Source organism: Quercus suber, unplaced genomic scaffold, assembly GCF_002906115.3.
Source record: "Quercus suber isolate HL8 unplaced genomic scaffold, Cork oak 2.0 scaffold_23, whole genome shotgun sequence".
NCBI classification, from domain to species: Eukaryota; Viridiplantae; Streptophyta; class Magnoliopsida; order Fagales; family Fagaceae; genus Quercus; species Quercus suber.
This window is the reverse complement of record NW_027069488.1, coordinates 969,874-996,048: the sequence shown is the minus strand read 5'-3', so window position 1 is coordinate 996,048 and position 26,175 is coordinate 969,874. Positions and strand designations below refer to the sequence as shown.

General features: G+C 32.7%; 1 protein-coding gene and 1 pseudogene across 1 annotated transcript; both read left to right on the top strand.

The window, feature by feature from the left end:
* Positions 1-4,097: 4,097 nt before the first annotated feature.
* On the top strand, positions 4,098-14,513 carry LOC112031474 (putative pentatricopeptide repeat-containing protein At1g12700, mitochondrial; annotated as a pseudogene).
* Positions 14,514-23,794: 9,281 nt separating this feature from the next.
* On the top strand, positions 23,795-24,487 carry LOC112010477 (uncharacterized). Its single transcript, XM_024042821.2, has one exon. It carries the CDS (start codon positions 23,795-23,797, stop codon positions 24,485-24,487), a length of 693 nt encoding a protein of 230 aa, XP_023898589.2.
* Positions 24,488-26,175: the final 1,688 nt, after the last annotated feature.

Here is a 26,175-nt window from a genome sequence, read left to right as displayed (position 1 = left end):
TCACCACCTTCTTTCCAACAATTTGTTGGTTGTGAATGGAGGAGAAAAATCGATCAATTTGTGTGAAATAATCGCATATAAAATGTAAGGGAATTTTGTGGCCTTTGTGATTGGTTATTGTTATGAAATAATGAGGAAATTTAAATGTGAGGTGAGGTGGTGACAGTGACAGCTTGACATGAGCTCGTATTTATGACATTTTGTTATGATATCATATTAAACTATTGATTCTCCAAAAAATTTAAGTTGTTAAGAGATAGCGAATTTATTCATTTAATCTAACACTTACCATTCAAGAGACTCCACCCCCTAGCATTCTAGAAGGAGTAAGATGTGTTTGTCAACATGTGGTCTTTCTAGTCTTGGAGTGAAAGTGAGCATCTTCTTGCTTTAGTTCTAGGATCCTAGAAGTAATTATCTTGTACAGTTTCAACTTATGACATTTGTTTCTGATGACTGCTTTTTATCATTAAAGCAAAATACTTAATTGGTTTTTGGTATAAGTGAAGATTAAACTTTAGATCTCTTATTCGACAACAAGAGACTTTACCCAAGTTCTAGAGAAAGCAACAGAGTAAGGCCCCATGATTGTCTACATATAATCGGTCATGTTTGGGCAACACCAATTTTCCTTGTCATGGGTTGTAGCCAGGCACCTTGTTGCCTCACTTGTCAAATGCTCTAAAAGATTTCCCCCATCTTGTTTGTATTTAATCATATGCAGGTATGGCCTTGTTGTTTTTAATCATTTTTTTTTTTTTTTTTTTTTTTTGTGTTCCAATGCTTGTGTACTTATTATGTAGTGTTTTTATGATGTTTAGCATGCTAGAATAAAATGATGTTCATTATGTTCTTCATTCGTTCATATGCTGTTCATGAATTAATTTTATGTTTGATTTGAAATTGTTGCCTATCACATGGAATAACATGTTTGCCTCTCAATTCCTTTGCCTTGCTAGATTCACATGCAATAACATGTTTGCCTTTCAAGTACTTTGCCATGCTAGATTCAATGCAATGACATGTTTGTTTTTAATTTCTTAATCATGATGAGTTCAATGTGATAACATGTTTGTTTCAACATGTTTGTTCTCTTTCAATTTCTTCCTCACGTTCATCAATTCCATAAATTCACATGTTCCCTTGCTTTTTCTCTCTCCTTTATGGCAAATTTGAAATTTCACATTTATGTTTTGATCCATGCTTTGTGTTGAATGATATTGTTTTATTGCTTGTGGCATATTAAATGCTTGTATATGATGAAATATGTCCATTGACTATCATAATTTAGAAGACCGGTTTTACAAGATAATGTGGATACTTAATACATTTTCACCTTGTAACTTAGCCTCCAAACTTAGATCAAGAATTCTAAATAGTGTTTTATGCATCTACTTTTATATTTAGTAGAATATAACTAAGACCAAAACCATGTACTTTTCTCTTACATTGATTTTTCTACTTATGTAAATTCAATTACTCAATGAAATACATTTTGTTATTTGGTGTTCTTATGTTTTCCAATAAAATAAGTGGTGATTAAATGTAAAAACTCTCTATTTAAGCATGATTTTGAAACTCAGACCAGATTGTACAGTCCCACCGATTTAATCGAAAATCATTCATCAAAAAGTTTTCTAAACCCCAAGAATCGGCCTATACAAGAAAGTCAGTGAATCGTAAATGGTTCTCACAGGTTAGACCATCAGAGGCTTTTTTTTTTTCTTTTTTTTAACGAGGTTGTTTCTGCATTTTTGCCTCTGGAGTCTTCTTCTTTGCTGCTTGCTCTGTCAACCACTAATACTTACTTTACCGTCAACCACCGATGTTGGCTATCAAGCACTTCCTTCTTGGTTCTTGTTCTTTATTTAATTTTAACCCATTTTTAAATGGGCAGACATCTTCTAGCTTTTTATTTTTTAAATAAGATTCATAAATTTTGGACAGTGGACTATTCAAATGGGCTTGGGCATAAAAATAATGATTGGATTGTCAAATGGGCTTGGCCATGGGCAGACAAATGAATTTCTCTCTTAAAAGTTTTATGGGGTCTCATAAAATAAAAATTATTGGGTACTCAAATGTGCTTTATCATAACTTAAGTTAATTTAGACATAGACTTGCATAAAAAAATTGAATATTGAGCTCTCTCTCTCTCTCTCTCTCTCTACACACACACACACGGTAATCTCAAAACGGTACATTGATATTGACCAGTTCAAAACTACTTCCAAAATAGTATTGACTCTATTGATTGGGAAACTCAATATCTATTTATGTTTGCTTAGAATTTAAGTAATAATTTTATATGTATTATGAAAGTTATGATATAAAAAATACATTTGAAAGATAGATATCTATATTTATTTTGGACTATTTTAGTCAAATTATCAATTTTTACTAATTTAATATATTTATATTTTAAATAATTATTAAATTAATTATGATATCATCACGGTTCGACCTCGGTTTGATCCCGGTCCAACATCAAAAACCTTGAACCTCTCCCTTTTACGATTCATTGAATAGTCCAGGTTTCTAAACCATGGATTTAAGAATGAAAATAATTTCAGTCGAATCATCACCTTGAGGGACACTAACACAAAATCACCAATTCACATGGGTTTGTCTTTTTTTTTTTTTTTTTTTTGGCCTACATTACAGATATCCACTTTTGGTTCAGCATTTGGAGAGAGACATTGAAGAGGCAGAGGTTTGGAAGGCCTATAGAAATATTTGTTTGCCCCATGCCGCCATCTATGCCTTTCATAGTTTTACACTTTTACTCCTACATCCTAATATTTTCTTTTATTATACAAACTAACCTCAATTCACAAGGAAATGCTTGAAATCATTATTACCCCTTTTGTTTTCTAGGCTGTTGGATAACTCTTTGTTTGTTTGTTTGTTTTTTTTTTTTTGGTTTAAAGTTGAAATGGATATCTACTGTGTTACCAATTCGTTAATGTTGCAGCTAAGAATTTGACTTAGTTTGCAATTCACCAAAGTTAATGTTGCAGCTCTAGAGCATTTTCCATTGTTATATTTCAAATAAATATATTATTGTAATGGGTTGACAAATTTTTTTCAGTATATTGCTGAAAAAGTGGTAGAACTCTTTGTATATTTAAAGGATGTGTTTATTCACACTCTCTGTTGCATTAACATTTTTATTTGAGACTCCAAAGACAAACTCGAAAGGAGGAGTAAAAGAAGAAGTCATTACTAATCTTTTTTGAGTGAAGACTGAAGAAATCTGATCTTTTTGGAGTGACGAAGTCTATGGAGTAAGATCCATCGGCTTTGAATTTTTTTTTTTTTTTTTGGTGTTTCTTTTATTTTGGAATAAATAGATTCGTATAGTAGCAAATTTATTTTTATCTTATTTTTGTATACATAGATCTGTATAGTAGTGAAAGATTGATGAAATATAAGTTAGGTCTTACATTTGTTATTCAAATATTAACAATAGCAACAATATTAATAGTAATCAATATTTTTTCAAGAATATAATAATAATAATAATAATTTAATAATCCTACAAAAATATTGACACAATTATTCAATTTTTCCTTTTCAATTATAGTTCAATGTTTCCGTGCGTAAGCATGGATTACAAGCTAGTTAAAATTAATAGGCCCCAAATTAGTTTCCGATTAACATTAATAGGCTCCAATCCCTTCCATTTCAGACTTAATCAGTTCCAAATTTACCCCAATTAAAAAGATAATTACACAAATTACTCATTAAATAATTAATGTTTGATTATTTAATTAATCAAGTGTATGCAACCTTAGTATAAGATGTATTCTTAGCCAATTAAATTATGACACGTCATTAATCTCAAATAGATTATAATTATAACCAATTAGAATCAATTGTTTATAATCACATATAGTCAGACTCAAATTTTTTTTTTGTTAATTTGTTTCTCTGATTTTTTTTTTTTGATAATATTAAATATATAAAATTGTTCAAGATATTATTAGAAAAAAGAATTGTTCAATATGAATGTGTAAATTTAATCGGTTAATATATTTAATATTATTAAAAAATTAGAATAACAAATCAATAAATAAAAAAGTGGTAGGGTGGCTCATGATTCGGTCCACTTTGGTCAAGTTTTTTCTAGTTTGGTCCATCTTGGTCTATTTGGTCTAATTCAGTTCATTTGGTCCACTTTAGTCCATTTCGATCTAATTCAATCCGATTCAGTTCACTTCGGTCTATTTAGGTATATTCAGTCCACTTCCATCCATTTCGATCTATTCGGTCCACTTCAGTTCATATCAGTCTATTTCAATCCAATTTGGTCTTTTTTGCTATATTTGGTCCAATCAGGTTCACTCTATTTTGGCCCTTTACGATGAAGAAAATTTATCAACACTTGGTTAAGACACTGGTTAACACATATCATTTTTTTAGACAGATTTCACTTTTTTATTGGGCTTAGAAACACCAACTAGGTTATACATCATAGAGAAAAAGGGCTCTGAACGAAGTTCGAATTCCTTGCTTCGCTCTCCGATCTGCCACTCCACCACCATAATTTCTCCTTTCGAAGCTAAGCCGAAACCAAACCCGACCCACCCGAGTTGGTGTAGCTGAGACTCTGTGTCGTCATTGTTAAATGGGTAAATCAACATCCTCTCTTCTTTTTATGTGCAATCGTTTGATTATTAGAGTAAGCCTTCCATTTCGTGCTTTTACTTCTCATTATTGTTCTACTATTAGAGAAAATGCGAAAACCCCATTTCAGAATCGGAATCAGTTGTTGAATTCTGTGAGAGATCACTCCAAATCTGGAGCCTTTAAGAATCTTGATCATGCCTTAGGTCTGTTTGATACAATGCTTCACATGCACCCTTTGCCTTCCATTGTCGATTTTACTCATTTGTTGGGTGCGGTTGCAAGAATGAAGCATTACTCTGTAGTCATTACTCTAATTCAACGAATGGAATCATTCGGAATCTCTCTCGATGTTTATACTCTCACTGTTTTGATTAATTGCTACTGTCGTTTGAACCGGGTCGATTTTGGATTCTCTGTCTTAGCAACAATTTTGAAACTTGGCTATCAGCCTACCCAACCTACTCTAAACACTCTTCCTAATGGTCTCTATCTTCAAGGTAATATTCCTGGAGCTGTGAGGTTGGTAGATGAAATGGAGAACAAAGGGTACCAACCTGATGCATTTACTTGTGCAACAATAGTAAACGGTCTGTGTAAGATTGGCCAGACTGGTGTGGCTATTAGGTTGCTCAGGAAGACTGAAAAAAGGAATTTTGACAGTTTATAGTACGATCATTGACAGTTTATGTAAGATCAAATTGGTAACTAAGGCTTTGAACCTTTTATCTGAAATGATGAGTAAAGGCATTCAGCCAGATGTTGTCACTTACAATTGCGTAATTCAAGGACTATGCAATTTTGGCCGGTGGAGGGAGGCTGCTACCATGTTGAATGAGATGGGACAAAGGAAGATCATGCAAGATGTGCGAAGCTTCAACATACTGGTGGACACACTATGCAAGGAAGGGATGTTGAGTGAGGCAAAAGAAGTTTTTGAAGTGATGATTCAAAGAGGCATTGAGCCTGACAAAGTCACTTACAATTCTTTGATTGATGGTTATTGTTTGCAAAACCAAATGGATGAGGCAGTTAAGGCATTTAATATGATGGTTGAGAAGGGCTGTTCACCCAATGTGGTTAGCTATAACATATTGATCAATGGATATTGCAAAAGTAAAAAAATTGATGAGGCAATGCGTCTGTTTCATGAAATGTCCAACAAAGGAATGATTCCCAATGTAGTGACTTACACCACTCTTATTGGTGGGTTTTGTCGAATGGAGAGAGTCCAGGCTGCACTAGAGCTATTCAATACAATGCAAGCTTGTGGCCAACATCCAAATCCCCAAACCTATGCTATCTTGTTAGATGGCCTCTGTAAGAACAAATAGATTGGTGAAGCAATGGCATTGTTTCAGGAGATGGAAGACAAAAGGCTTGACCATGATATTTTGATATATAACATCTTGATTGATGGTTTCTGCAATGTTGGGGAACTTACAACTGCAAGAGAGCTATTTTATAGTCTCCCTACCAAAGGATTGCAGCCCAATGTTGTAACTTATAATATAATGATCAAAGGGTTTTGCAAAAAGGGACTAATTGTTGAAACGAGTGAGCTACTTGAGAAAATGGATGGCAAAGGTTGTTCACCTAATGATCGCACGTATAACACAATAATTCAAGGGTTATTGCAACATGGTGAGACAGCAAAGGCAATAAAATATCTCAAAATGATGGTTGACAAGGGATTTTCAGCAAACGCAACAACTGCTGCCATGTTTATTGACTTGCTGTTGTCTAATCATGTAGATGAAAATATTCGAGAGCTGCTTCCAAAGTCTGGGTGAAGGTTATTCAGTTTCTCAAGATCAAAGACAACTTTTATGTTTTAACCTATAACTAGTCATTACGTGAGTGGTATATTTGCTTTGAGTAAAATTCTATACTTCTTACGAGATGGTATTTCTTTTCATTTATGTGCCCAAGATTTAAGTGACGTGTATTGGCTTCATATAAAACAAGTTGATATATCTTTCCATTTATGTCCATAAGACTATTTGTTCCTTTAACAGTTTCATCTTTTGTTTCAATTTTGTCGTGCACTCATTTTATCCTAATTTCACCAATATTTTTTTTCAAATTTTGGTTGATTGGCAGTTGCTAAGTGTTATCCTGTAAAGTATGGCATTTTTGTAGTTATATGTCCATTGGCTACTCGAATTAATGTGTTTGAGACTCACATCTAGTGACTCCCTTTCAGTGTTTATAGATTATTTTCTCTTATGTACATAGTATTGAGTTTTCTTTGTACTTTGTTTGCTGTTTTGTGTCCTTTTTGCATGAAGTAGTCCTTTTATTTTCAATAAAAAATTTCTTATTAAAGTCTAGCTGTTGCATGTTAAAATGTAATTCAATAAACTATATATTATGCTTAAACGTTATATATTATTCTCTATGATAAGGTGCTGTGAATGCCTTACTCATATTTCTAAGTTGAACGTAGCCTACTTTCATGGGAACCGATTTAGACCAGTGTAGCTTGAATAGCTTCTCAACTTAAGGAAGTTGCTTCTTTGTCCATCAACTAGAAGATAGGAAATTTAGATTTCATTCTGGTACAAAAGTAACATGATAGTTTGTTGATCTTGAAATCCAGTGTCAATATCTTTTATGAATGTGGTAGATACTTTAATGGAGCAGCAACAAGATCCCTACAAAAAAGAAAAAGAAACATGAAAACTGTTTTATTATTTGGCAAACAGAAAAAGTGCTGACATTGGAGCTTGACTAGTGGTTGGAGAATATTCAATATGCTATGGTTGTTATTTTGAAAAGTTAATGAGTTTTATCTCAAATGACACTTCCTCCTCCTTTAATTATGGGATGGAGGGTAAGGTCTTGGGTAAGATCCACGAGGTGTGCGTGTAACTTATCAATAAAAACAGTTTGTTATTGTGAGGAACAGATTTGGCATTTTGTAATGTTAAAATTTAAGGAAGACTAGTTACTTAGTGAATAGCTTATTTACCTAGCAGTTTACTAGCCATTTAAGTAACCTCTTATGATTGTCTATGTAAGGGGCTCTAATATAATATTTCTGGTTTTGGAATTTTTAGAAGAATTGCATGCAGCCTGACCTTTAGGTGGGATACTCAAGAATACTAATATATCCTTGGTTCGTAACTTCATATAGCTTCTTTCTCACTACAGCTAGCTTTACTATGTTCCAACCATCATTCAAAGCTAACCTATCACAGACCTCTAGTTGTCCAAATCACATGTGACCATCCAGCTCGGACTTTATACGCGAAAGACCCAATATTTATTTGCCAAATGGATGATTGTTGCGTGTCACACAAAAAAAGGGTTCTGAACAGTTGTGAAATGAAAGTAGGGAAAAATGGAATTAGTTTGATGCTTTTATGAAATGCTAGAAAGTTTATTTGCAATTGGTGATATTATGCGGGAAGGGGAGGAGGTACCAGTTGAGCTTGAGCTCATTGGAAGGAGAATTGACAAGTCTTTGTAAGTATTTGGACTTACATCTAAATTTTGAGAAAAGATCTGTGATGTTTAAAGTCAGTGGACAAAATCTCTAACAAACTCCACAACTGGAAGGCCAAGCTTTTAAGCAGGCTGGTAGGCTAACTCTAATTAATCCCCTTTATCTCTTTTCTTGTTTAGAAACTCTTGATTGGAAAACCTGTGAATTCTGATGGGGTCATATTGGCAGTAAAAGGAAAATTCCAAAATTCTCATTACAGCTAGCCTTTTGAGTTGAAAAACTCGATGCTTGACTAGGAGAGGGGGGGACCTTGGATGTTGGAGCAGTGCTGGGTTTTATAATTCCAAAATTCCTTTCTATATGAAACACTTAGGGCCTATGTGGTAGCGTGTTGAAGGGCCTTCTAAAGAGCTTTTAAGTTGCAGAAGCTTTTTAACGTTCACTCCTCTGCTACTTTTTCAGCTTTTTGAAATTATAAATAATAAAAAGAAAAAAGAAAAAAAAGAATTGAAAATGACACCCTATGGCCCTCCAATCTCTAATGTAAAGTTAATGCGATCTGTCCTTATTCTAGAAAATGATAGTAATAGTATGAACTATGAAATCTTCAGATATTTCCTCTTCTGTAGACAATTGACTGAGGGAGGTTAAAATCAAACCATGTTTGGGGATATTATTGAGTGAAAATGGTTAAGGTTGTGGAGGTTCAATAGTTAAAGAGAAATCTATTAATTTGTTTGGAATGTTTGTACAAAAGGCACTACTTATTTGATCTGCAAGAAGGAAAAAAAATAATTATACTAAGCTTGAGCCTTGTGTTTTGGCTTGGAGATCATTATCATAAATATTGTGCATCAGCTCCATCCCTACATCAGTGGAGGATAAAACTGACTAATGGGGGTAATGATATTTGTAAGGAATATCTTGATTTTTCATTCATTTTTGCAGGAAAAGTTATAAAACTTGTGGTGTTTCAAGTACAAATCTGATTTGTAGTGAATGCTCATCAATATCGAAGCTGTCCCAGTCTTCTGCATAATTTTTGTTTTTGCACTTGCAGGGAATCCTTTGATAGGCAACAATAATTTATAAAAGGGAAGCTAAATCAAGGCCTTGTGAAATGAATGAGCTGACAAGGTATTCTGTTAGTGTCAGATTGTACATCAAAGAACACTAACCACAACTTATCATCTCATAAAATGAAAATGTTTTTAAAATTTGTTATGAATCTAAAATTTGTCATGAAAAAAGTTTGATTTTAAACATATGTGGAGATATCTTTTTTCAACACGCTATATAACTATAGAAGGGACGGTGAATATGTCATTTTTGTCACATAATTTTATTTAGAAAATATCTAAACATGTTTGGAGCGGATCTTTATCGTCAACTTTTCTCTTATAAACACAAACACTGCCTTTGTTTCGCTAGACACAAAATCACAAAAGAGAAACACTAATTTTTACTTGTTACTCATGAGTGGCATATACTAGTGTGTGTGTGTGAGAGAGAGAGAGAGAGAGAGAGAGAGAGAGAGGGCAAGTGATATACATAACACTTAATGATATCAAAGGTCCATGTATATAAGCACACATGCACATGATGGAGCTGTCTGTTACATATGAGTTTTGATAATAGAACCCTCCTAATATTTAGTGCAGAGACTTTGTTGTTTGTAACAAAAAGGTCCCTTGTTTATAAGTGTGTGCGTGTCTTTTTTTATTAGTGAGGTTTTATATATACAGCTTATGTATGTATTTATGTAAATTTTGTTGATATCAGCTAGTTCTTAGTATAATTCCTAGTGTTGGTTTCACCAATTCTAATTCTTGAACCACATTGCAATTTGTGTGGTCTGCACTCTGCAGTAAGAATTTGTGGAGATGTACTAAATTTTTTTGTGAATTGTCAACAGTACTGGTAGACTAAAGTGGGTTGCTTATCCAGATGTTTAGAAGAATCAAGTTTAGAAATTTATTGGTGAATTTTTTAAAATTTTGGGTTCATGTTGCTAGCTCCCGTTGAATTTTATTAGGCCAACTAGTTGTCCATGTTTATACAATTCTTTTAGTCTTAGGGACGTGTTGTGACTTGATGAGTTTGATGCCGCCTATGTGAGTGAAATTCTTGGATTTCATAAGCAAGTTCTAGCACAAGTATTCTCTCCTTTGCTTAATTTTGTAATTAGAAAGGGAGGAACGGAATTAGTGGAAAAATTTAAAATCAATAGTTGTCAAAGATATCAATGCTTAAGGAAGTACTGGTTTATTTTGATTTTAATGTGAAATTTTTGTATGTCCATGCTCTTTGTTTTTGCAAGAAGAGCTTAAGAATACTACTATTAAAAACAGAGTAAGGTTCTTAACACCCCTGGGGCAGAGAAACAAACCAAAAGAGAGTTGTTTGACGCGCTAAGGCAGGAACTTGAGTAAGTTTTAGTGTTTTTTTGTCCTTTTTTCATTTGTCTTTAGAGATAGAAACAGCCTCCCAGGTGCGCACTAAAGGCATTCACTTACTTTTTGGAAAACTCATAGCTTTTATGTGGTTGTGAAAAGGCTTTGGTCATCTGTTGGACAATTGTCATTATCTTAAAGTTATCTTAGCAGTATCAAATGTTAAATAGTTACTGCGTTTTCAGTACCATGAAATTTCCTTAACTTTGTCAAAAATTAATAAGATGACCAATCTAGTGTAACCAATTTTGATGATTAATGTGGATGGATATATGAAAATAATGAATGAAACTTGAAAGTGGGTTTAGCAATTTTGGGCAGATACCCTGTATGTGGGCTGAATCCATGTGGGTAGATACCCTGTATGTACATACCTTAGGTGGTTCAAAGCTTAAATTAACTCTCTGTCAAATTTTAGTAATGCACATGAGGATAGAGCTTTCTTTGTCCATTGTCACTTTTTTTACTCTGAACCTGGGATCTCTAAGTGGATCTGTAAGAACATCTCACATTGCCAGCATGTGTGGTTTGTTACAATGTCATGGTTTAGAAGGGGCTTCCGATGTGTGACAATACTAATTTTATGGCACTTGTGACTACTGAAGCTTCTGTGACTTATAATTTTGTATCGACTTCATATAGAGCTCCAATGCTGGAGAAAGCTTCTAAATCAGTTTGGGAGCTAATTTTGACAGTAATGGTGTGGGGAAGGAAATTAGTGAGAGATGGTTTAAAAGGTATTTTCTTGATTGAGTGGCTGGGAACCTCCATTGTTTCCCCTGCCAGACGGTGAGACTCATACTAATAAAGAAATTGAGAATGAAAAAGAAAGAGGAAAAGAAAAAGAATGGGCTAATGAAAACAAAGAAAAGGAGTTTTAGTGAATTGAATGCAGGAGGTGCATGTGAAGCTGCAAGCATATCTGGTGATCCTCCAGCCATACTAGAAGATTCTAGTAAATCACCCAACCAAGTTTGAAGACACGAGTCACTATGTCATGCCAAGAGCCTTGTGGCTCAATGCCGTTACTGTTTTTCTTAAGAGAAGAACCTGGGTTCAAACATCACCTCCCCCACTTGAAAGTTACAAAAAAGGCCACTATGCCAGTTCCCATATCATTACTTATCAACAAGAGTAACTTTGTCAAATGAGCTATTTATAACAGATGTGGGGTGGTTCAAATCTGGTTATATAGTCTAGATTTTGATTTGTCATCAATTTCTCAATTCATTTTAATGGAATAAAATTAACATTATTAGGCTATCTAATTCTTTGGTTGCAATTCTTTAGGCTATCTAGTGTTTTTTTTTTTTTTTTTTTCCTTCTGGAACTCAACCCTGCAGGCATTGGTTGGAGAAAACTATGGAGGAAACTTGCATATGTCATTGAAGGATTAATGCTGCACTTATTGTGTGATTCTCTGCCTGATTATCCTTGTTCCAGTGTCCAAGCAGTGCACTGTGCAATTCATGAGGGATAATTACCATTAAACCACAATGCAAAATTTGGGGAGTGGTAAGATTTCTTGAGAAATATACTTACCAATTTTCTTAATGATTTATATATCTATATATATATATATATGAGTTTATCAATGCATTCCCTTGGTCAGTTTTCTAATCATTCTAAATGTGTGCATCATACATTGAAACTTGAAATTTTATGTTGCAATCATTAAGGACTGCACTCTTGTGGTGGAAAGACATGCCAAGATTTACGGAGGATTATGTCCATTCTATGTACTTGGGGTTGGCTACGCAAATTTTATGAATCTTTTTGTCTCTCCACTTTATTTCTGACTAACATTTAAATTACATTGAAATCTTCATGTCCTACCCCATAATATTTTATTCTTTACTCATGTATGTTTTCTTTTATTTTTAAATGTAATCATTTACTTTTATTTTCAGATTCAAGTGGAGAAGCATTAAAAGAAACCAAACATGGATGTTTAGTTACATGTAACCTTTACATCATTATGTAATTTATAGAGTTGTGATTTATATTTTTATATTAAAAAAAAAAAGAATTGTGATTTTTTCCCCTACTATGCATCAAAATTTTTATCCTTTCCCCCCTCTTTGTTAGATAAATCACTGAACTCATCTGTGGTAATGTGATTTTAGCCATCAAAATCTTTTTACTTTTAGCTTTAGAGATGATCAATTACAATTGCTCAATTGGCACTTCTTTCTCCCATAATTATTGGTTGGAGGGTGAGGTTGTGGGTTCTAGACTCACTGAGTATGTGTAACTTACCAATTAAAAAAAAAAAAAAAACATTAGCTTTAGAGATGCAAATGAGCCAAGTTGAATGGTACCAGTTGACTATTTATAATTCAGAGACCTTGAGCTAAACTGTTGCTAACAATCAATGCTTAATTCAGTTAGTTCAAGTTTGATAAGATAGCCAGATCTGCTCGGTTTGTTAAAATCAATCACTCATAGCTTGTTTCAATTTTTTATTACGATGTATTTAAAATTCAAAAGATCTTAGAATATAGTTGATTGTACTCTATCTTTGATGACATAACCTGTCAATTTGAAATAAATGTCCTTTAGGCCTTTTTTGTTCACACACACACACACAGACTTTTACCCTATTCAGGGCTTTTTGTTTCTATAAATCTTATAAAATTTTGGATGATAGAAAACCATAAATTGGAGGCCTGTATGAAAGTGTTATGCTTGCGAGCCTATGAGCTAGACAAGACAGTTCAAGCATTGAGCTCGTTTTCGAAACAAACTATATTAGGCCCAAGCTTCAGCTTCATTAACTTCATAACCGGGCCCAATCCAGGCATAACAGGTTCACATTCCAACTCATGAATAAATTTAGTTTATTATATTTGTAGGTAAAATTAGAGACCTTAATTAAATATTTTTTTTTGTCCTGTAGAAGTTCCTGAGACAGAGATGGGACCTCCCTGATAAGATTCTTACTCCCAGATCTTGGAAACATTTACAACGTTTGTCATTAGGCTTAATTGTGAGTATTTGAGTAAAGACATGTTTTAAATTACTCAAAATGCTGGATACTATGTGATATCCAAGATCGTCTCATTCATAAAGTGCATTTGAGTAAAGACATGTTCTGAATTACTTGAAATTTTTTTTGCTTACAGTTCTGTTGGTGTTAAGTGAATGGCAGTTAAGTTATTGGAAATACTTGATTGTAGTAACTTGTGAATTGCCGCTGCCTCTCCTGCTCCGAATATGCACGTTGTGTTGAAGTTTGAAAATCTGTGTATTTAATACATGAAAGTCCTGTCTGAAATTGTGAGCTCTTGTTCCATTTGGTTTTGTTGGGTTTAATATTTTGTATAGTATTGCACAGGTCGTAAACTAGAGGTGAAGTTTGTTATTAGTTTCCTCATATCCACTTGCTCTCCTTAATTGGGTGATTGCAGGCACTTCAAAAAAGAAAAAAAGAAAAAAAAAGAAAAAAAGAAAAAAAAAGAGCAGGCACTTCGGATTGTAGGATTGCCAATAGGGCCAAAAGGCTCTGCAGTAAAAAGGATAAATGTAGGTCTTCCCTTGCTCAATTACTTGTAAATATAAAGGCATGATATGATTATTGTTGTTAGATTTTGAAATCCCATGATGTATATTACTTGTATTAGTTTGACTCGTATCGACATAATTTGACTAAGGGATTCAGTTTTAATTGTCTCAAATTTTAACATACTTTGACATTTGTTCCATTATGGAATGAAATAGCAGGCGTCATGTTGTTGAAATGTGGACTCTTTTGTTCCATTATGGATTCAGTTTCAATGCCAAAACATTGCATGCAAGTTATGACTTACAATACTTATCTTGGTGACTTTTTCGATCTTTACTTGTGTGAATACTGGTTAGTGTGGCTTTGGCCTTTGACTTTGTGCAAACATTTCTTTGTTTTTGCCCATGTGTTCGTTACTTTACACAAATTAAAGTTTCCATGTGTTTGTGGTCATTCTGCTGATAGACACCTATGATTCTCTCTCACCAAATTCTTGGCTTAAAGGTGGTGGTGACATCCTTTGGCTTCTTAAGTTACATGATTTCAGCCAAAGATTTAGTAACTTAGATCATGGTGAGGACTGAGGAGGGTCAAATTAATACTAGCAACATTATATTTTAAAATAATTATATTGAAAAATGTGATATTTTTTTAATTAATGAATTGAAAAGAAGAAAAAAATTGAAAGGAAAGACAGGCAAGAAATCAATACCATCAACTCAGATTTTTCTTTTTCTTTTTCTTTTTTTTTTTTAATAAAATTTTTATGTTTTATATCATTGCTAATATTTTATGGTGAATGGTAAAACATGTCAATTTTTTAGCTAGGTGGACATAAATCCTATATGAAACGCAAAGTATGTCTATGTATACTGAATTATTTGTCCCATTTTAGTGACTAGTCGATTGTCAAAACATTAAAATGCTCATTTAAGGGTTATACGTGTTTGACAAACCTCTTAATGTGAAAAGGAAGTTGGATATCTGAGAGTAGGTTGAGTGTTGGGCAGACCATTGGGGGAAAAGAGAAACATTGATTCGGTCATAAAAGCAATCAGTCGGAGAAAAGGGGTACTAAAATGTATTTGTTTTTGAGAGAGAGAGAGAGAGAGAGAGAGAGAGAGAGAGAGATTATACATCAAAAAGTAAAGGAAATGCCATATCCTAACAATTTTTTAGCCTACCAAATTTGGCGAAAATAGCCAAATAGCATCTTTTTGCAAACTATATTACAATTTACCACTGTTTTGGAAATATGTATGAATCTACCACTTTTTGGGTATTCGAGTTTGGCAAAATTGAGTTTTCCATGGTACTTGAGTTCATGAAACTCGAGTACCATGGAAAAATTTTGAAATTTTTTTATGATACTCGAGTTTCATGAACTCGAGTACCATAAAAAATTTTCTGGAAAATTTGAAGTATATTTTTTCAAAGAACTTGAGTTTTTGGAACTCAATTTTCACAGCAAACTCGAGTTTTACATACTCGAGTTTCAAAAATGCAGTTGATCCTTGCATATTTTTAAAACAGTGGTAGATTACTAATTTTTTTGCTAAATAGTGGTAGTGGACTATTTTCGCCCACCAAATTTTATGCATCTTTTGTCCCACAAATTGACTTCATACCTTTCATCCTCCACATCGCTAGCCAAGCATGCATTTCAATGGTCAAACCGTGGGCTATACGTTTTCAAACTCAAAACATCATAGAAAATAAAACACAACCCATCACCGCTAACTATATCCTACGATAGCCAAAGTCAAAAAAACAAAAACACACCTTTGAACAACTCACCTCACCTCTCTTCTCTCTATCACCTTATATATTAGACTCTCCTTTCACTCTATAGTCTATACCACACCAAAAACCTTTAAGCCTTCAAGATTACTAAAAATAATGAAGGGACATTCTCTTACATGGGCTTTCAATATCATTTTCATCATCATTTCACCCTCTTGCTCTCTTATTCCATGCATATTAAGGGTTTGAGAGTTCTCAAAGATCAATCTTCTTCTTCTTCTTCATTCATGAAAAGTTTTATTATAAACCAAGCTTAGTCTGGACCCAGCAAAGGTGGAAGCGGTCACTGATCACAACCATGGTCGGTTTAGCTATTTTACTTCCAATATAAGGTTCAACAATTTTGCAAGAAAGGAATTAGTCAACAAACATTTCCTCTCTACAAGGGATCTCCTTAATGGAAAATTCTTTGTACGGAAATCTTCCATTAGATATTGGGCTTTCTTGTCCTAATCTTGAAACTCTGTACTTGGGTGGCAACAAACTTAGTGGTCATATCCAATCGGATATTTCAAATTGTTCCAATCTCGCCCTAGTAGATTTTGCAATAAACTTACTCTCTGGACCAATACCCAGAAGTCTTGGAAACTTGAAATACCTTCGAAGTCTTAATCTGATACTAAACATTTTGAGCATTCTGGAATGTTTATATATCTTTGAATTATTGGGGAATTTGATGATCGGGCCATGTACACAAGTTTTCAATGACTTGTAAAACTTAAAGCTATGAAGCAGTCATTAACAAAACAATTATGCATGTACAACCATATTAAAAGTTGTCGACAATTTTGAAGACCCTGCAAATGGAAAAAGAACATTTGTAGCACTTTAAAATATTCAAACTAATAAATTTGATCTTCCTGCTTTGCTAATTTGTTCTACTCCTAAGATGTACTATTTTTTTTTTTTTTTTTTTAAAAATTCCTATTTTCTATTTTGAAATAACTATTTAACTTATATGAAATGTGTAGACAATCTCATGACAGCATAGCAAGACCATGCATTTGCTGCCAAGGAATAATATGCCACCTAAACACATGAGGCACTATGCCACTCTCTCTCATAAGAAGCAACTCAAACACAAAATTCAAAACTTCGAAATAGTAGACAAATAGTCTAGATATCTCTGCTTATATACTCTTGTTAGCCCCCAATTTTGATTATGCAGGCTTCTTGGAAACTGTAATTTTGATTATACAGGCTTCTTGGAAACTCTTGAGAAGATTATTTGCAACCACATATATCTGTGTCAGATGCATCTGATAAATAACAATATTTGAACTTAAAAATATCCTGAACCACAATGATAATGATAACAAATCCAATTTATCAATCCATTCCCAAATGCCAATCACAAATATAAAAGATCCAATATCCCCATCACTCTACTCAATCAATAATCAAATCTCAAACTTCCAAGCCTTACCACAAAATAAACAATTCAACTTTCGTTTTCTTGCCCACACTCCTAATTTCACATAACATTATAACCAAGAAAACAATTCTACCATATGAAGTTCATTACACATAAATCAAAAGAAAATCTAAAATAAATTGATACAAATGTGAAGAAGGAAGAAAACCTCTTGCTAATTTATTGACTTTGGTCAGACCATGTATATACCATAGCAAGAAGAGTACACGTCTACTTATTAGACTTGCAAAATGGACACTGTACAAAATCAATCAAATTCTGGAAAAAAAAAAAAAAAAAAACAGTCAGGTATTAAAGCAAAATACTGAGAGAGGAAGAAGGAAGGGCAGAGTGAGAGAATCGAATTGAATTAGAATAATACAACTGGATTTGGGAATTGTGGTTATTCCAAAGAAGACTATTATACATATTCAGAGAGAGGGAGAAGTAAGAAGTGAAGCTTTGGTTGTTCTATTTAAAGAAATATAAAAACGACATCAAGTGATTTTGCTGAAAGGAATGAAGTTATAAAGAAAACGGCAGCCTATTGCTTAACGAAGGCACGTGGACATCATGTGCGTGGATGCAGGACTAAGGCAGTTAGAGGGAAGCACAAGTGTCACTCATCCAATGGTGCTGACAAGAGTTAGTTAGATCAAAAAGTTAGTTACGATATTTTTTATTTTCCCGCCTGTGTTGTGTATGTATAGAAGAGGAAGTTAATTATTTTGTACCTTTTGACATTTTCATTTGTGAATCAATAAGAATTCTCTCAGTTTTCAGAAACTTCATTCTTTTCCATCTCTTTCAACTATAAAATTTTCATTATATTGATGTAGCCATATAAAGTGGATCTAGATGACAGTGGTCCATCGAATATTGGATTAGTGATTTACAAGATTTGTATGTTACCTCTAAAATGAAGACTAACAGGTTTAGGCTTGAATATAATGCAGTAAGCCTTCAATCGGGTTTGTAAATCCATAATTCTTTTTCTTTATCTCGTCCAAATTATCAACATTGTAGAGCCTGTTTAACAAATCAGATTGGAAGATTCAATTCCCTCTCTGAGATAGACTTTTTTTACATTTAGCCCACCATGTTGGCTAGCTAAACTTGTGGGACCAAGGTACTGACCATTGAACAATTAAGTATATCATTAGTACAAAAGCCTTGTAGTTCAATTGACTTGCAGTTCTTAGTATTTCTAATTGAGATATCTAGAGTTTAAATTTTTCTTGCCTGAATTATTAATTTATCAAAACAAAAAAGAAGTATGCCACTACTGTTGCCTATGCAGCTGTTTATATGATGTCATCAAGTTATGCCATTAAAGCTTGATGAAATGCCCGTGTTTACACAAGAGAAAACTAAACTTTAGTACCACACTTGTATAACTAGATATCAAAAGTTTTAGTGTATATATTAAAATCATGGTCTTTGGAGGTTAAGAAGAATAATCACAAATCAATACCTTGCCTTTACCTCAATATAAAAATCCCCATGCATTTATGCAAGTGCTTTTCTTACTATAACTCTTGCAAGTACAACTGTACAAGAAGCATTGGTTTGAAGACGTTCAACTTCCACAAACTACGGCACTATCTTTTAAAAATATGTATATCAGTGTATCTGTATTTGCAATACATGGTGAAAATTTAAAGTCAAGTTTATTCAATATTTTTTCTGTGGTTGTTGCTAAGGTAATTAAATGAGTTGAAGTCTTCATTGCAAAACCATATACAGAGGCGAAGGATGACAATTTCGTACCATACCGACCAATATGATTGGTATTTGTTATTTAGTAGATAGGTCAGTATATAACACTGATGTTTCATGCATGCCAGCTCAAATACCGATTGTATCAGACTCATTTTGGTTGTACAGAAGAATATATCAAATTTTGGCTAATAAATGTATACTGGCCAAAATTAGATAAACAATTTCCTTTGTATTTTTCTTACCTTGATATCAAATTTGTCCTCCATTTTCAGGATATAATCCCTTTCTCTCCCCTTCTTCTTTTTCTTTGTTTGTTCTCTACTTTTTCAAATTTCCATGTGTCTTTAGCGTTGCACTGTTGCATGTTATCCATCTCTCTCTCATTGTCTTTTTATGCTATGTTTGGATGTTGAGGGAAGGAGAGGGAGTAGAGTAAAGGGAGGGAGAGTAATTTAATTACCTTGTTTGAATATTTTTTAAGGAAGGAGGGAGAGCAATTTGGAGGGGTTTGAACTACTTCTAACCCTTCATTTTTAATTCTCTCAAATTGGAGAGATTTGGAGGGAGAGTAGAGTATAAAAATGAAAAGACTAATTATTCCCCTCTCCTTTACTTAATTTTAAAAACATCCAAACAAGGTGGAGGATAATCATTCCCCTCTACTCGCCTCGCCACTACTCTCTTTCCCTCTACTCCTCTCTACTCTCCTCTCTCTCAAAACTTCCAAATATAGCATTAATGTTTTTTTTATTATTTTTTTAGAGGATTCACGTCAAAGATGCTAAAATAGCTCAAATGCATTTTAGCATTTTAGCACCCAAAACACTAAAAAACCCACTACATTAAAGCTGCCAAAAATCAAATTCTTTTGCTTTTGCACTTTATCTTCGCTGGATGGTAAAGACGCCAAAAAAAAAAAAAGGAGAATATTTTATGTCACATAAATTGAGAAAGCTTGGGGAATTATTGTTAGTTTCACTGTGGCATATAGTGTGTATGTTACATGGACCCACCCAATATGGATGAATAGATAGGCTATCATTTCATATCCATAATCTTGATTCTTGAGGCACCAATCAGTGCTCTTAGTGTCATTTTCCTAGTGATAGGTTTCAATGATTAATAAAGTAGAATTGTTAGGCTAGACATGGTTAATTCCTACTTTAGGACATGAGTGCTCAATACATAGCACTAGCGGCTCCACGGTGAGTCAAAGGTCGTCATGATCACCTGACTTGGAAAACAAAATAATTATTATATAAAAATTAATTTTTTTGTATCCTTAAAAAATATTTGGGTTCATTCTAATTTTTTTCAGGCTCAACATAATTACACTTTGGGAAAAAATTGGTAATAAACTTGGTTGTAAATTAAGTCTACAATTTCACTTAATATTATTTTTATTGGATGTGAATTTTGAAAAATCTACTATTGAATTATATTTTTTTCTTATATTCTTCATACTTGCAAAATTTCATGAAAATCAAATATTAATAACTATGTCATAAATCAAATATTCAAATATCAAGTTTTTGTGGTCTAAAATTATACATAAAAAATAAGTTTATGGATAAAATAGTAAATAACATCCGATTGACATGAAATTTGACATGTCTTTTAAGAACATAAAGAACATGCAATTCAAAATTTATATTTTCAAAATATATAGTAATGTTAATTTGTTTAGTAAGAATAACCTTAGGCTACAACTTAGTCTGTAGCCAAACTTTTCCATAAATTTTGATGCCCTTAACAATATATTAGGTCCTTACAAACAAACAATTTCTCAAAAAAAAAAAAAAAAACAAAAGGTCCTTACAAACAAGAGAAAAAGCCTAAGAAAAGTTTTATTAAACTAAAATTTTGAAAAAGATGTAACTTAAAGTATTGATAATGAAACAATCATTCAAATATTTCAAAATAAGAAAATTAGAAAAGGAAATTGTAAAACTTTATATATTTGTATGTATGTGTGTGTGTGTTCTTTTGTCTTTTTTTTTTTCTTTTTTTTTTTTGTCAATATATAAATTTCTAATTTTATGAAATTTTGTATAATTTAAGTTTTTTAATGACTACCCTAAAAAACATTCGTGGAGCATGATTTATCTCCAATGAGTGCAAGCTCTTAACTAATAAATTAATAAATACATGGACTTGATATCTAGATATAAATGGAAAAAAAAAGTATTTGTTATACTATATTAGAATTAATATTTCACTCATTATCCTATGATAGACCTGAGCAATAAAAGAAATAATAAAAAAGAATAATTAAATGAAGTTGTAAAATAATAGAGTCCTTGATACTAAGTGTATTATAAAGTAAGGTGTTTTCATAAAATAATAATAATAATATAAGGTGTTAAAATAAATAAAGTATTTTTTTAAATTGTTAAAAGTTACATTTTTTAGTACATTTTTTTTTTTTACGTTTGACATTAGTTTATAAGTTCAATTTTTAGCTTTTATGTATAACCTTTTAAAACCACTTTTTTTCCCCATATTTTCTTACTTTTTTCAAAAATTTTTAATACACAAGTATATTTCAGCACATTTTCAACAAAAAAGTTTCATCGAAAAGCTAAATTTGCTGTTTGCAAAAGGGCATCCTTGTGAATGACAGATAAATGACTCTCACTTGGTGTGACTATGGACTTGAAGTAAATATTGAATAGTCTTCAATTTGATAAAGTAGTAGACAAAGACTTAGGGCTCGTTTGGTAAAAGATTTTCAGTAACGTTGTTTGTATTTTTTGGAAATACGTGTAAGTGAAAAAATGTGTAAAATACATATAATATTGTTTAAATACTGAAAACTATTGTTTAAACAACAGTAATAAATGGGCCCTTAAAAGTTAAGACATGGGCACATGTGGAGGACAAAAAAAGAGGTAAAAAAAATTATAAAAAATTAAAAGATTAAACCTTCTTATTTTTTGAATTAAAAGGATAAATGGCATTGCTTTTTTTTTTTTTTTTTTTAATGGGCCCAAAGATAAAGCCCAGTTTATGCTTCTTTCAATAGTAAGATTTAATAAATACATTGAATTGACATTGATTTATAAATGAAAAAAAATATATATATATTTGTTATACTATATTATAATTAATATTTTACTCATTATATATCCTGTGAGAGACCTGAGCGATAAAATAAAGAATTAAAAAAATATATGCAAATGAAGTTGTAAAATAATAGAATATTTAATACTAGGTGTTATTATAAAGTTTAGCAAAAAGGTGTATTGTAAAGTCGGTAGGGTATTCTCATAACAACAATAATAATAATAATATAAGATGTAAAAATAGATAAAGTAATATTTTAAATTGTTAAAAGTTAAATTTTTTAGCTTTTTACATTTGATATCTGTTTATAAATTTATCTTCTAGTTTTTATATATAACCTTTTCAAATTTTACTTTTTTTTCTGCAGTTTTTTTTTTTTTTATTAATAATTTTCGAGATATAACTATACTTGACAAATTTTCTGCAAGAAATTAGATAAGACTTTCCAAACACACATCATTGTGAATGATTGACAGACGACTCTCAGTTGGTGTGACTACGCACTTCAAGTAAGTATTGAACTGTCTTCAATCTGATAAAGCAGCAGAGAAAGACTTAAGAGTTAAGGCGGGGTAAAGACTTGAGAGCTAAGACGTGAACATGTGGAGGAGAAAAAAAGAGGTAAAAAAAAAAAAAAAAAGTTAAAAGATAACCTTCTTCTTTTTTGAATTAAAAAGTTAAATGGGACTGTTACTTGAAATGAAGAAAGATCAAATTTGGTTTTAGTTCTATGATTGATTGGCTTATCAAATTTGCTACTGTTGACTTGAAAAAGATAGGGAAAAATATCATTTTCGTCCCTAAACTATCACAAAAGTTCGTTTTTCGTCCCTGAACTTTCAAAAGTTCGTTTTTCATCTCCAAACCATCACAAAAGTTCGTTTTTCGTCCCTAAACTTTCAAAAGTTTGTTTTTCGTCCCTAAACTTTTCCAAATGTATTGATTTTTGTCCCTCCATGGCTTGATGAGTGCTGATGTGGGAGGGACGAAAATCAATACATTTGGAAAAGTTTAGGGACGAAAAACGAACTTTTGAAAGTTTAGGGATGAAAAACGAACTTTTGTGATAGTTTAGGGACGAAAAACGAACTTTTGAAAATTTAGGGACGAAAAACGAACTTTTGTAATAATTTAGGGACGAAAATGATATTTTACCCAAAAAGATATTATAGTTGCCACCAAAATGATTTATACTTCATGTCAACTAAATTTGCCCCCATTGAATTGCTGTTCTTATTGCACCTCGTTCAGAGAATTTGTTAATTGACCATCTAAAAAAAATTGTTAAAAAATTAGTTTTTTTTTTTTTAACACAAAAGTTTATAAAAATATAGAGGCCGTTTGGACTCAGCTGAAAGCTGAGTCCACGTTTCGCGTTTTGCATTTTTCCTTTTTTTTTTTTTTTTCCCGGAAAGTGAACAGTAAAATCACATGATTTTACTGTATAGGAGACAAAAAACACTGTTTATGTACTGTTTGGCACTGTTCACGTACTTAAAAAATATTAAAAATGGGTCCCACGGTACTATTTACACATTTAAAAATTATTTTGCTACAGTATTTTCAGTTTTCAGTTTTCAATTTCAGCAACAATAAGTTCAATCCAAACGGACCCATAGTTTCTAAAACATTGCCTTAGCGCATCTGTTAAAATTTTCCTTTATTATATGAGTTTCTTTTTATGTGCAGGCAACACTGTTTTGAATTAGTTCAACATGATGAACCTCATACCACAATCATTCCGATCAAAAATGGGTATGTACGACATTGAAATAGAAGGTGCAAATGTTAAGGTAAGCATAGTCGATGATCCTGGTTTGGTTGATACTAAGATGGATGAGTTAAGATCTTCATTACTACCTCAAAAAAATAAAATAAAAAAGTTCATTACATACTTCAGAAAGGCGTTTCTCAAAAAAAAAAAATCAGAAAGGCAAGTTGTTGGACTCGATATTAAGTTTGTCAAAACTGATGAGAATTTAAATGTTGGTAAGTATTTGCTTCTTTGTGTTGGGAGTTATTGCTTGATGATCAAATTACCCGACTCGGATTACATATCTGATACCCTTGGGCAGTTTCTGTCTGATGAGACTATTTGTTTTCTGGGTACCGGAATGAGCAACAAAGTTTCAGAGCTAGGCAACTTTTATTTTTATACATACGGAAAAATGTTTCGCAAATATACGTTCAGAGTGCAACAAAGGCTGTCTGTAAACACAGGTGTTGAAGTAGGCTTTTTGGCTGCTAAAATTCTGAAGAAACCCAATGTTGAGAATTACGGATTAGCAGAGTTGGCAGGTGAAGTTGGAATGGATATAAAGGAACCAATTGGTGAATGTCCTGACTGGAATGCTAAGGTGTTCTCAGATGAAGAGGTCAAGTATGCAGTGCACAATGCCTATACTTCTTATGTTATTGGGAATAAGCTCTTTGGTATGCTCTAAGCCTCTTAAGGCCATCTTGTCTATGGGTTTGACTGCTTTAATTCTGTGTTGTTATATATGTTATATATGTTAATGTTACATGTGATGTGTGTAATTCGAACTACTTTAATGAAATTTCTGGTTGTGCTCGGTTTGTCCTAAATCATGTGTAATAATTTATTCTGCTTCAATCTTCTCATAAGGTCTCAAAATTTCTGAGTTAATAATTATTTGTCTTGGGATTTCTCCAAAATTGTGGAACAATAGAAATCCAACTCAATTGAAATCTTCAATGAGTGTATCGAATCATCATTGATTATCATTTTGACAACTTGAAATTTGAACTTTTTAAAGCTGGTTTAGCGCATAGCAGATTGTCAATGTTTGTCTCCTAATCTCTCATATGGACATGCGCCAAACAATTTCTCTCTTTCTCTATACCAAAATCAATTTTGGAAATTATATTTCAACTGGCCTTCAGCATGTATCACTTCACTCAAGGTTAATTAAAATCATTTTTTTATTATCTCTTTTTATTATATTTTATATATGAACCATATATTTGATTCTCTGTACAAAATCAATTTTAATTTTGTTGTTGAATCTGTCTTCATTTGAGCAAGTTGAGACTAATTGGTGATAATAATAAAGTTGTAATGAACTAATAGTACATATGATAAATTAGATTATATTGTTAAACGCTTTAAACTTTATATTATTTTTGCCCCATTTTAATTTTATTTTGTAGATAATGTTTCTTTTATATGTAAATAGTTTTTAGTTAGAAGTGTATTAGAAAATATCAAATTGAATATGATAATTTAGGGGCTGGAAGAGCGAGAATAGAGAACCATTTGAATATGATAAATTTGTTACTTGGAACATTAAAATATAAGATAAAACTTATATGAAGAATTCACTAAAATAAAAAATTTAGAAAATAATGAAATATGAAAAGATCACAATAGAAATGATCATAATGATATCCAGGCTTTTCATATAACCATTGTAGAGAGGGAAAATTTCCGACCTATCACAAGCTGACACGTCACACTACCAAGTCCACAAAATACAGCCAATTACAAAGCGTCACATATTGCTGCTAGGTTTTGCTATCACTATCCAGAAACCAACAGAAATTTGCCAAGTGTCATGCAAAGACCAATCACACATCATCGACGTGTAAGCGATGACATAAGCAGTCTCGCACGTGTAAGCGATGACACAATCAGTCAGCACGTGCAAGCGATGACATAAGCGGACCAATCAAGCTCTGCCACGTGTCACAAATCAGACTCCGCCACGTGTCGCTTACCTACCCCAAAACTCCTATAAATAGAAGGTTTTGCTATCACTATCCAGAAACCAACAGAAATTTGCCAAGTGTCATGCAAAGACCAATCACACATCATCGACGTGTAAGCGATGACATAAGCAGTCTCGCACGTGTAAGCGATGACACAATCAGTCAGCACGTGCAAGCGATGACATAAGCGGACCAATCAAGCTCTGCCACGTGTCACAAATCAGACTCCGCCACGTGTCGCTTACCTACCCCAAAACTCCTATAAATAGAAGCCTTCCTAAGCCATTTAGGGAGGACCAGGCCATTGGAAGCACTCAGAAGTCCAGAAGCTCTGCCGGAACCAAGCTCTAAAGCCTCCAAGAACTTCAAGAACTTCAACTTCGAATACGAAGAACATTCGAAG

Excerpts from the sequence above, each read along its gene's own strand:
- LOC112010477 (XM_024042821.2), top strand. The coding sequence starts at position 23,795 with ATGGGTATGTACGACATTGAAATAGAAGGTGCAAATGTTAAGGTAAGC.